General features: G+C 39.7%; 1 protein-coding gene across 3 annotated transcripts in view; it reads right to left on the bottom strand.

The window, feature by feature from the left end:
* Positions 1–13,295, bottom strand: part of LOC140495997 (retinal guanylyl cyclase 2-like) — a 50,108-nt gene that overhangs the window by 3,193 nt on the left and 33,620 nt on the right. For 2 of the 3 annotated variants that reach the window (XM_072595402.1, XM_072595400.1), the window contains exons 12-19: positions 12,927–13,075; positions 12,610–12,773; positions 6,967–7,159; positions 6,099–6,273; positions 3,935–4,033; positions 1,265–1,359; positions 1,080–1,165; positions 881–965 (exon numbers count right to left, since the gene is read on the bottom strand). In XM_072595402.1, coding sequence (XP_072451503.1) covers positions 881–965; positions 1,080–1,165; positions 1,265–1,359; positions 3,935–4,033; positions 6,099–6,273; positions 6,967–7,159; positions 12,610–12,773; positions 12,927–13,075 — 1,046 coding nt within the window. The remainder of the gene's footprint in view (positions 1–880; positions 966–1,079; positions 1,166–1,264; positions 1,360–3,934; positions 4,034–6,098; positions 6,274–6,966; positions 7,160–12,609; positions 12,774–12,926; positions 13,076–13,295) is intronic. The other variant, XM_072595401.1, reaches the window with a different exon arrangement.

Raw genomic sequence — 13,295 nt, 5'->3', positions numbered from 1 at the left:
TAGAAATTGACACTGATCGTATAAGAGGATAAACATATTACTTATTCATAAGATATTCCTTTATCTACTTATACAGCTGCATTGTCCATGGGAAATAAATAATAGAAAAACAATACACAGGGGCAATGTTTACCCCTGGTATTGCGAGCTGTCAAAAAGAGAAGACTTATTCAGCTCCAGATACAAGAATAGAACACAGACCAATTTATTACAGTCCACTGTCACTTATTCCTGAGTAGTATAGAGTTGAATTAAAGAGACTGATTTTAAGCCATCCAGCAGATTTGAAACGCATGGGCCTACACATGTAAAATTTCCTCCACAAATCGATTGCCCTTCTGTTCTTGCACTCCTACATGTTGTTACCATAACAGTATTGAGGAAAGTTTGGATTTTTACTGTTGTGGCCTCCCTCTCGTCCCAGCCATTGCCCCTTCGCTACCATCTCATTTGTCTGTCTACACCCGCTGTGCTTTATCTGATGATAAGGTTTGTTCAATCTAATTTTCATTTATTAGTTGCCATTGTCTGCCCTATTCAGGCAGGCAACTGGGCAGCAGTTTTTTTTAAGTGAAGCCCAGATATAAAAATGCCAGGCCACCAATGGATAATTAATCTGGGCTACAAATAATAATCATCAGAGAGATTCAGTTCTTTGTACCCCCGCTACCCCATACCATTTACCCAAAATTCAGTCTCAACTAAAATTCCAATCTGTGCCGTGCCTGCCCTTGAATTATAACCTAGAGAAAACACCTGTGGTGATCATATATAAATGATGACTAGAATTTCTTTTTATTGTAGTCATTTGTAAAGTGCTGAAGTAAAAATGAAAGTACACAAGACCGAGATAGTTAGACACTAGTGTACACAGTAATACCTGGATACTTGCTTTTTGCTGTTTTTGTGCTTTCAATTGTTTGTATCTTGCCATTTCTTCCATCTGCAAACCATGAGTACTTTGCCTGTGGAAACAAAACAGTGAATAGTGGGGTGAGGTGAGTTAGTGACAGCAATATTTTTGCTTATCTGTGCTTCATTTGCAAATGTGCTGGTCAGGCTCTGATTATTTTGCTTACCCTGGCTTCAATTCTGGAGGTTTCGGTAATGGCTTGGTAAAACCTTCTTTCCCTACCAGCCAGTAGGTCTGCTCAAAGCCTTGGCCCTTTCAAACAAAATGGAAAATGATATCTGAGTGTTTTCTCTTCAGTAACACTGAACACAAAACATGGAAATTCTCATTCAGGATGTGGGCTTTGCATACCATCAGCTCAGTTCGCTCTCTAGGCTCCAGCTTATAACCTTCATTCAGACTTATAAGAATTTTAACAGTTGTGTGATTGACATGAATGCGATAAGCTGTAAAGATAGAGAAGTGAATCAATATCATTTTTTTGAGATGTCACAATCAGCTAGAGTATTCCTTGAACTAAGTTATACCCTCTCATGTGGCATTCACCATGTCTATCATATAACCTCAACACAGGCAGCAATGAAAGCAAGATAGGCTGACTGTAAAGTTACAAAGTGATATTAATAGATGACGTGACTGGACAAAACTGTGGCAAATTGATTTCAGTGTAGGTAAAAATAAGGTTGTCTACTTTGGGCATAAAACATTAGAACAGGATGCTTTCTGGAATATGAAGATCTAGAAAAGGTGGAGGTTCAAAGAGACTTTTTGACTTCAGTATATTGATCATTGGAGATTTGTTGCATTGGCTGGACAGCTGGCCTATGATGCAGAGTGATGTCAACAGTGTGCTTTCAATTCCTGCACCAACTGAAGTTATCACAAAGGACTATCCACAATTTGTCCCCTCACTTAAGGTGTGGTGATCTCAGGTTAAACCATCACCATCACCACACTCTCTCTCTAATGATAGAGTGAGACTATAGTTCTCTGTTACTATTGCTACTTTATCATTGAAGTTCCGTGAACAGTTACAAAAGATAATCACAACAGCTTATGAAGGAAGTTTCCTTTTCATCCAATAGAAGACGTCCCTCTGCTGCAAAAGCCCAGTTAGCATACTCCTGGAATCTTGAACAGTTTGAGATTCCATATCTTTGGAAGGATATATTGGTTGTAGTGTAGTAGTGCAGAAAGATGTCATTCAGCTAATCCAGTCTGCAGTAGTTCCTTTAAATAGTAATCCAGTTAGCATCACACACATCTGGATACTTCAAAGGTAATGGGCCCTGACAACATTCTGGTAATCGTACTAATGACTTATGCTCCAGAACTTGCTGCACTCCTAACCAAGCTCTTTCAGTACAGCTACCACACTGGTATCTATCCAACAATGTGGAAAATTGCCCAGGTATGTCCTGTACATAAAAAGCAGGGCAAATACAACTTGGCCAATTATCCCCAATCAGTCTACACTCAATCATCAGTAAAGTGATAAAGGAGGTCATCAACAGTGCTATAAAACAGCACCTGCTCAGCAATTACCTGCTCACTGATGCCCAGTTTGGGTTCCGCCAGGGCCACTCAGCTCCTGACATCATTACAGACTTGGTTTAATTCAGAATTCTAGAGGTGAGACAGAGAGTGACTACTTTTGACATCAAGGCCTTATTTGATTGATTGTGGCACCAAGGAGCCCTCATAAACCAACATCAATCAGAGGAAAAACTCTCCATTGCTTGGAACCATACTTGGCATAAAGAAAAATGGTAGTATTTACTGGAAGTCAGTCAGCTCAGCTTCAGTGCATTTCTGCAGTCCTCTGGGGTAGTGTCTTAGACACAAGCATATTCAGCTGCTTCATTAATATTCTTCCTTCCATCATAAAGTCAGAAGTGGAGATGTTTGCTGATGATTGCACAATGTTCAGCACCACTTGCAACTTCTCAAATAATCCAATTCCAAAAGCAACAAGACCCAGACAGCACGCACGTTTGGCTGATAAGTGGCAACTAACATTCATGTCATGCAACACCCAGGCAAAGAACATCTTCAATAAGAGTGAATCTAACTATTGCCCTTTGTGTGCAATGGCTTTGCCTTCACTGAATCCAGATAACAATTAGGTGCGGAAGCAGTCATTGATTTTTCCCAGTCTTGGCCAGGAGGTGAGTTATAATATTTCAATGCTGCCAAGCTAAACTTAACCTTCTCAATGGGGGGAATATGATGACCCCAATTCTCCAGCTCCGGAAGCAGTGAGAATACACATAATCGGATGCATAGAGACTCCAGGGCCCAAGTAGACAAGGGCACTAAGCTCAGCAGTAATCCTGCTCTCTCAAATGTCCTTAATGTGCTCAAACACAAGTGCACAGTGGGCCCTCCTTTGCGCTCCCATACAAAGTGCCAGTTGTCAAAACTGGATTGTCCTGGAGCAAGAACCCGAGTCTATGTAGCCATTGGTTTTGTCAGACATGGAGCATTCTGAGTGACGTGGTCCACCTTTGCCATGATCTCGCCCTCCCACCCAGGCACTGCGGCTGAGCCATGAAAGGAGTAACCAAAACTCAAAACACACAAAAGCTCCAAAACACACATGGAACTTCAAAGATAGGTGTAACCAAATGGAGAAAAGTAATTCCCTTCATCCACAATGCCGCCCCACTCACGAAGAGTGTAGTTACTACATCTTTATAATGCTGGTCTTTCACAGTAGGCAAGGAAAGAAAGTTTGTTTTGGTGAATGGGCAGAACCTGGGGTCCACCTCAGTTGCAGCCCATGAGGCAAGAAATTGTGTAATCCTATGTGTAATATACTTTTCATAACAGTGTGTATAATGTATAGCATTGTATTGTAAGATTCTACTAGACAACCTCAAACTTCACCCTCTACTTTCATCTTTCCTTTCGTAATGATGAGAAGCCAATGATAATGTATAACAATGTATTTCTTATTTACAATATTCTGTGTTTCACACTGAATCATTTCTAGGTAATGATCTGAAGTTGGTTACTCACGTTGTCCTGTGGATTCCATGCGAGAAGCTGTAGTGACTGTATCTCCAAATAGACAATACCGCGGCATGGTCAGACCCACAACTCCTGCAACAGATGGCCCTACAAAAGACAAAGTATCATCATATCTTCTGTAGAAGTGATGAAAATGAAACACATGATTTAATGCTGTCCAATTAATAGCTCAGACATAGAGGTTTTTACAGCACAATTCCCAATTCTACCTATTCCTTAACTGTAAAATCTGGTTTATTTTCTGGCTTGGTCATAGTACAGCACAAGCCAACCTGTAGCTCTGTGTTCTTCATATATTTAAAAGTTAGTATTGGCAAACTATTCAACGATAGAAAGTATCACAGGGGATCAGAATCTTATCCATACGTAATATTTGAGCACATGTGCATTTTCGAGCCGAAGTTCCTGGATGAACCATCAGGTGTGGGATCTACGGCTGATTTCCATTTGCCCCTTCTCTCCAGCCTAGGGGCACAACAGCTACACTTCTATTTATTCCTAAGTTGAGATGAGTTATCTCGACATCAACCGAGTGTCAAGAATTGAGCAAGTTACCCACTCCTGATACAGTGATACTTTAACAAGGCTTATTTCAACCACAGACCCACCAGCAGGGGTTAGGTGTTTATGGAATAATTTTGTGTCTTTCTCCCCTTCTTCATCTTTACTGATAATGACACTGCATTGTAGAATCATCCTCAGCATTCCTTTCCTAATTATTAAGGCGTGTGTAGCCAATGCCAACATGGACACACTTCAATCTACTCATGGACAGACTGCACTGGTGAGTTCACACCTCCACAACAGCACCTTCTTCACTAAAATACATTTACTCCTGTGGGAATCCTTCCACCTTCTTGCACACACTGAGCAGCATCTTGGCATTCTCATGGGCTGCAATTGAGGTGGACCACCCTTCGCCCCAGTTTCTGCCCATTCACCAAATCAAACTTGATTTTCACCAGCCCAAAGAGATGTCAAGCAGTCAATTAATATACAGTCCATCTCATCCCTGCATCTGGGTGAAAAAGTCCTTCATTATAATCAGTCTGACAGGCCACAGCAGTCTCTGTTTTACCCAGAAAGTGGAGCTACAGCAGCTTCTCCTTCACCAGGTCTATAGACCTACAGCGGCCTCTGTTTCACCAGTTCTGTGGACCAACAACAATCTGTTTCATCAGGTCTGTGGACCTATAGCAGCCTCTGTTTCACCAGGTCTGTGGACCTATAGCAGCCTCTGTTTCACCAGGTCTGAGGACCTATAGCAGCCTCTGTTTCACCAGGTCTGAGGACCTACAGCAGCCTCTGTTTCACCAGGTCTGAGGACCTACAGCAATCTCTTTTTCACCAGGTCTGAGGACCTACAGTTATCTCTGGTTCACTAGGTCTGTGGACCTTTAGCAGCCTCTGTTACACCAGGTCTGTGGGTCTACAGCAGCCTCTGTTTCACCCAACCTCATACTTTTTACAAGCATTCTGAACTCTCTCCTTCTGGTGGATTCCTGAACTACCTTTTGCTGTGCCTGACGTCATTCGATTTCATTTTATAAATCCCCTGCATTTCTTGGAACAATGGGATGCTCCATTCTGCCATGTTGTCATGAAGTTCCAAAAAGCTCCACCTGATGCAGGAACCAACAAGTCACAAATACTGATGTTAATGGAATAGAGTAAACCCGGTATACTACTGAGCTGAACTTGTATTGAAATGTTTTCAGCGATCATTTCAGCAGGAGGTGAAATGTTCACTGACATCAGTGAACCAAAGCTCAGAAGTTTGACTCTACCCTGCTATGATTATACTGGCAGCACCACTTTTGTTCCTGTCATCTACCATTCCATTGCACAAGAATAAATGTAGCCAATTGTTGATGCTTCATCTTTGCTAAACAGCCTTACTGAACTTTCAACAACATTTGCTAACGGTTTAGCTGTTTATACTCATTACAGATAAGTGAAACACACAAACATATCTGACAGCTTTCACTTTCAGTCACCAGCAGACACAATGTGATTCAATAATTCTGATGAAATGTCATCTTGGCTCTGTTGTTCTCCACAGATTCTGTCTGAGCTGCAGTTTTGTTCTTATTTCAGGTTTCCAGCATGTGCAAGGACTTGCTTTTCTACAGTTCAACAGTGAGTGCCTTACCTGAGTGCAGACCTATCCTTATTCGAACTGGCACATCCGGCATATGCCTCATCTTAAAGGTGCCCACCGCACTCAGGATATCCAGAGACATGTTTGCAATTTCAGCTGCATGCCTGTTACCATTCCTTGTTGGAAGGCCAGAGACCACCATGTAAGCATCTCCAATGGTTTCTACCTGTGTGCCAAACAGACATGTTAATGATTTTCAGATTTATCTCTCATATCCTTAATAGCAAAATGTCTGTAGGTTAGTGACAAGGTTAAAAGAAAAAAAGAAAGACTTGCATTTCTGTGGTGCTTTTCATGACTCTCAAAGCGAAGGTTAATTAAACAGTTTTTTGACGTGTAGGCACTGTTGTAATGCAGCAGCTGATTTGTGCTCAGGATTGTGCATTTGGGTAAATTCAATGTTAAGGTTCAGTATGCAGCTTGGTATGCAAGGTTTATTCCTACACAAGTTCCACCTTTGAGGATCCTGGATGCCTTGAGTCAAGGCAAGCCAGTCTCTCATAGTAAGGCAGAGGAAATCAAAGCTAGGTACACTTTAGCAAACCTCCTGCATTTGCCAATAGTTCGATGTGAACAATATTAGCCAGAGTATAGAGACAGGCTTGTACAGCTCTCAGTGAGGAAGCAGAATGCAGGAGATTGAGGTGATGGTTTGGATTTATGTACAACCTCTCATCTGTCAACTCCTTTTGTCGAGATCTTGAACCCTTTTCTTCTTCCCAAATGTGGAGAAGTACAGAATTTACATAATGGTTGAGAAAGAGGGAAATGTGCAGCATTATTTGAACTATCGTAGGTCAGTAAATTTGGAATAAAAGTTAGGCCCATTAACTGACAATTGTTATCATTATTTACATACCTTGTAGACATCATGGTTTTCTAATACAGCATCAAACAGTGTGTAGAGATCATTCAAGAGGTCGACCACTTCGATAGGTTCACTCATTGCTGATATTGTTGTAAAACCAACGATGTCACTGAAGTACAGGGTTACCTGGTCAAAGTATTCAGGCTCAACAGTGCAGCCAGTTTTCAGGGACTCTGAAACTGATCTAAAAGTCAAACATTTTCTTCTTATCCAAATATCCAATGTGCAAGATGTTGACAATTTTTGCACATTCTGACAAATAAGAAAAATTCTAAGATACAACCTGCCATCCATGGTAAGTTTAATAAAAGACTAAGACAGTATCAAACTCAAAGAAAAGACACATAATTATGCAAAGGTAGATGGCAGGCCAGAAGGTTGGACAGAATATAAAAAAAAGCAGAGAACAACTAAAAGATTAATAGGGACGGGAAATAAATTAGAGTATGACAGAAAATTAGCCAAAAATATAAAAAACAGATACTAAACATTTCTTCACACATTTTAAAACAAACTAATAAATTAAGGGTTCTTCCTATGGAAAATGATTCTGGGAAATTGGTAATGAGGATAAAGAGAGAGCCGACAAATTGAACAGATAAGTTACTTCGCTCTTCTCCAGACAGGATACAAATGATATCCCAGATACAGCTGTAAATCAGGTTTTCCAAAGGAGGGAGGAATTTGTGCAAACTATAATTACCAGGGAAGTAATAAAGTCAACATGGTCCTCCCAGACCATTGGGTGGCTCACTCATTAGGGAGAAACAACTGGTGGTTGTTTAACCTAAGGATCACCACATCTCAGGTGAGGGGAGAAGGGAAGTCCTTTAAACAGTGCGGGAATTACACTCACACTGTTAGCAGAACTCCGCATCACAAATCAGCCTTCAGGCTAACTGACCTAACCATTCATGGTATGAGCAGTAATATATTAGCATGGATAGAAGATTAGCTGGCTAACGGGAAGTAGACAATAGGACTAAATGGGTGTTTTTCAGGCCGTCAAGATGTCACTACTAGTCTGTCACAGGGATCAGTACTGGAGCCTCAACTCTTTAGAATTTGTATAAATGATTTGGATGAACAGACCAAAGGTATGGTGACTAAATTTGCTGATGACACAGATAGCTAGGAAAGTAAGTTGTGAAGAGGACACAAAGAACCTACAAAGGTTAAGTGAATGAATGAAGATCTGGCAAATGGGAGGAAGTGAAATTGTCTATTTTGAGAAAAAGAATAAATAGAAGTATGTTATCTAATTGGTGAGATTTTGAGGAACTCTAAAATACAGAGAGATCTGGGTGGCCTAGTGCATGAGTCACAGGAGATTAGTATGCAGCTATAGCAATAACTAGGAGAGCCAACAGAAAATGGTATGCTTTTTTTGTAAATGGAATTGAACACGAGAATAGGGAGGTTATGCGTCAATTACATAGGGCATTGGTGAGACCACACTACTGTTTGCTGTACTTACAGAAGGATGATAATGTATCAGAAGCTGTTTGGAGAAGGTTTATTAGACTAATACCTGGAATGACTGGATTGCCTTATGTGGAAAAGTTGGACAGGCTAGTCCTGTATCCACTGGAGTTTAGAAGAATTAGAGGTGACTTAATTGAATGATATAAGATATTGAAGGGACTTGACCAGGTGGATAAGTAAAGGATGTTTCCTCTTGGGGGAACTAGGGGTCATCATTAAAAAGGGGTTGTCCATTTAAAAGAGAGATCAGGAAAAAATGTTCTCTCAGAGGTTTGTGACTCCTTGCTCAAAAGGCAATGGATGCAGAATCTTCAAATGTTTTTAAGGCAGAGTTAAATAGATTCTTGATTATCAAGGGGATGAAAGATTATCAACAATATTAGGAATATAGAGTTTAAGTTAAAATAAGATCAGCCATGTTGAATGATGGAACATGCCTGAAGGGCTGAGTGTTCCTTGTTCGTATGATAGTAGCCAGCATGTTGTTGGTTTACAATATGGAATGGCTTTATCACACTGTGAAATTTTGAAGGGTTTCAAATAATTGTTTAAAATGTACCAGTATACGCTGAAGAGAAAAACATTTTTTTTTAGTAAAATAACCTGTTAAAATTTGCAGGCTATTTTCTCTCAGATCAACAAGGACCTTGGTGTAAAACATTGCTTTCAGACCAAGATCCTCGTGGGTTATAAAATCAGCTGGAAAGACAGACAGCCATTCATCCAAGCTGTGCTTTGGTTTGATACAAAGTTAGAAACTAAGTGAAACTTTATGTTTCCATGAGACTGATAAGAATGAAACTCGTCACAAAGCACAAGGGGACTCAGATTTAATTCCTGGATCAGAGCTGCAGACTTGGGAAAATTCCCAGCTCCTAGCCTTAATCTTAACCCTAACTCTAATCCTAATCCTAACTGCAACCCTAACCTTAACCCTAATCCTAACGCTAACCCTAATCCTAACCCTAACTCTAAACCAAATCCTAAACTTAATCCTAATACAACTTGGAGAAAGCATCTTGAGCAGTTGGATTTTCATCCGGGATGGGATGTGATGATAGTTAGAGTCATTCCCAACAGCCACATCAAGAGTTCAGAAGCAGTCACAGGTGCTGCCACAAGTGGACATGCCTGTGGAAATAGCCCACTTCAATAATCTGGCATTTTATCACAGCTGGTAAAATAGCCAAAAAAGCTGAAAACAGCCACATGCATCCCAATGCCCCATTTATGTCAACCTCTGCTTCTCTATCCATTTCTTTTGGCTCCTCATACCTCTGTGCTAATGTATGTCCATCTATCCACCCACATAGCACTTTATAGCCCCTATGAAAATTTAGGCCAACTCATTCCTTCACTTAGCATTCTTTGTCCTCCATCCCAAATCACCCATTATTCACTACGGGCTAATCTTGGAACCGATCCATGCCAAAATGAAATATGATAATGTATTTAAGTGTCTATTGATGAACTTACTATTCACAAAATGCTCATTGATTAACACCCATTCACTATATCTACCTTCTTTCAGTTACATAACCCCTTTTAAAAACAAACATTCATAATCTTAGCCTTACAAGCACTTGGAGCTGCTAATCAAAATGTGAACAACAGACATCCCACTGTGATAATGATAGGTTGTAAAATCAGCCATGCAGCCTAATGAAGGACCTCAGATTATGTCAATATACAGACTGAAATAGAAAGCAGTGACTTTTTGAACACTTTTCTCAAACACTGCAGACACTTCTTCATAAACTGTCTGCATTGTTTGAGACGAGTGTTGAAATGCAAATTCCAGGCGATTTAGGTTTCTTGACAGCTTCACAGTTTACTTGATAGCTTTTATCGATGGCTTGGCAGCTCCATTGAGTTTATGTACTATTACACTCAGTCATACCTATGTTTAATAATTCCAAAGGGCATTTGGCCTCTCCCAAAGGCCACCTTTGCTTCTATGTGTACCAGGATATTTACAAAAAAGTAACTTAACTCTCCATTCTCCTGATATGTCTAAAGTGCACAAGTTATATTTCCCAGTTTCCTTTTGAAAATTAGATCTGACTAATGTAAGATACAGTTTTATATATGTAGCACCTTTTGTGAACTATGTATGTCCAAAGTTCAAAGTCCTCCATTAACTGAGTCGAGTTTTGCAACAATCAGCAATGGTTAAATCGGCACAATAAGGCTCACTAAATTTTTATTGTTTAAAAAAATAAATTCGATATCTGCCATGGTGGGATTTGAGCCCATGTCCCCAGAACATTCCCGATGAAGGGCTCCTGCCCGAATTGTTGATTTTCCTGCTCCTCGGATGCCGCCTGACCTGCTGTGCTTTTCCAGCACCACTCTAATCTTGACTCTAATCTCCAGCTTCTGCAGTCCTCACCTTTGCCCAGAACAATAGCCTTGGGGTTCTAGACTGATAGCCTCGTGACATAACCACTGCCCCACCACTACCACCACTGCTGATACCATCTCACTCAATTGACCACTTACAAGGCTGTTATAACACGGGGTAAACCCACCTGCTCAATTTAAACCAGTAACATAGAAAAAAATTGTCCCATGCAGTAGTCTGTAAAAATTTGAGAGGCCAAGACCTATTTAAAGTAAAACTTAACAACTTTATTTCTTAAAGTATAACAAAGAATAATTAACTAACAACTATTTGCAATTCCTTCCTCTAACCTATCTTTTACTTTCCCCTCTACAGTAGTGGTCTGATAAAAATCCCTATTAAGAATTACAAAACAAAACTTCTTATCTCAAAACCAGGCAGCTTTCAGTTTTCTCTGTATTCCTGTCTTCTTTTCTTCTTCTTGGAGATTCTGCTTCACAGGTTACTGATCAATAAAGTACCTTTAAGAGAGCTATTTTTCAGGCAGTCTTTACATGCTGGTGGTGTGGCAGTTAGCCTCTCAATTGTTCAATTTTCCCTGGTCTTATACACCCAAAGCATTAGATTGTGCATTGGCTTTTAAAATTGTCAATATACTCAATTCAAACTGGATTGGAGCTTGGTTTATTTTGGGGGGAGGGTTGTATAATTTAAACTGATTGGCCTAATTCGAATCTGTTTTTGTCTCCAGACAACCAGCTACCCTAACTGCTGGACCACATGCTGCATTGTACCTTATTGAGAACACTTGGTGCTGTCAGGTAGTTCTACTAGCTTTTAACTTTCTTAAAGGTACAGTACACCCACATCTTCATAACAAGGCTCAGTAACCCAAGACCAATTGGTGGGGCTTCCTCCATCTCCTGTAAACTTTTAGACAAATTCTGGCTGGGTAGATAGGTGACAAAAAGTCTCCCAATGGATTTTCAGTACCTTTATATCATCCAAGCCACTGGTGGGGAGTGTCAAATCCTATATGTATAACTAATGTCTTTGTGATTACCAGGGATATTTATTGCTTATGTAAATCTGTAAATTCTCAGTAAATCTGGTAAAGACATGAGTGTTTAATTTGAATGCTGAGTATTCGCTCCATTTTTGTCATAATTTTTGTGTCTGAATCTTTGAGTAATGTCTCAGAAGTGGAACATTTTATACTCTGGTCTTGTGTAGCATAGCTAGCTGCAGTGCTGCTTCCTATATTTTGGCCAAACAATGTGCCTTTGCTGAACACCTGGAAAAGCACCTTGTGGTCACCAGTGTGTATCTCTTTATTTGCTACACCTTGTTGTATTTAAGTCATGGATAAATTCACCTCCACACAATAAGTGGACATTTAAAATGAGTGAATCGAGATAGTGAAGGCTGGTAGGTTAATCAAACATGAGAACCAATGACATTTATTCCTATTCCTTCCTTCCCCAACATCCATAAACATGTCCCCATCAACGGGATTCAATGAATCATCATCAAATGTGAGAACCTTGTAAAATTTTCTCTTCTCTATTACCCAGGTATCCTGAAGTCAATTGCACAGCTCTACACCTTGTGGGAACAGTTCATCCAGCATAGTCTTCAGATGTAAAATCAGAATTGTCCACATCATAATGTGAATTTACTTCTGCCACTTATAAACATTTTACAGGTAAAATAGACAGGGTGAAATAAGTATAGAAATCTCTGTCAAGATTTGGGGTTAATACATAGTAATATGAAAAATAAACATGATTTAATATCATACTCACGGAGGTAACATCTGTGTCAGAAGTTTCTCTGTTTTCTGCTTTTCTATTTCTAACTCTTCAGTTCGTTCTCTTATGAGATCTTCCAAATTACTGGAATATTGTTCAAGCATTCTCAGCATAGAGTCAATAATATTGGTTTTTCTACCTTTGTTGATATTCCTGAACTGCGCAAGTGAAAACAGATACAAGTATGTAGATGACATGAACAGATTGTGATTAGCATCCAAAGAGGTGAGGGCATGAAGCTAGATTCTACGGTTGCGATTAGTTAGCTAATGAGACAGAAAATATGATTAGGTAAATTGGTAAAATCTTACATTATCAAAGACTTCATCAAAGGATGGTCTTCTTTCAGGTATTTCATTCCAGCATTGCCTCATTAGCTGGATACATTCCATGGGAGCATGGTCTTGGGTAATAATAGGCCTGAGCAAAGTGGGGGGCTTTTTTACATTCTCAATAATTTCTGGAAAAGAATAGTTATAGATAGTTAATATAATTTTAACAAAATTTGCTAATTATTTCTTCTTTTAAATTTGCTCATATATATGATTCTCCCCTCTTCTCGACTGAAGACATTGACTCATCCTGAGTTTAGTTTTACAGAATCCAAAGGAAAAAAAATTGCAAATGCTAGATTCCTGATAAGAAACCCCTTGAAATTACAGGTCTGTCCTTAAAGAGAA

The sequence above is a fragment of the Chiloscyllium punctatum genome, chromosome 25 (assembly GCF_047496795.1).
Source record: "Chiloscyllium punctatum isolate Juve2018m chromosome 25, sChiPun1.3, whole genome shotgun sequence".
Lineage (NCBI taxonomy): Eukaryota > Metazoa > Chordata > Chondrichthyes > Orectolobiformes > Hemiscylliidae > Chiloscyllium > Chiloscyllium punctatum.
The sequence above is the reverse complement of the archived record's forward strand: the minus strand, read 5'-3'. Positions and strand labels throughout refer to the sequence as shown.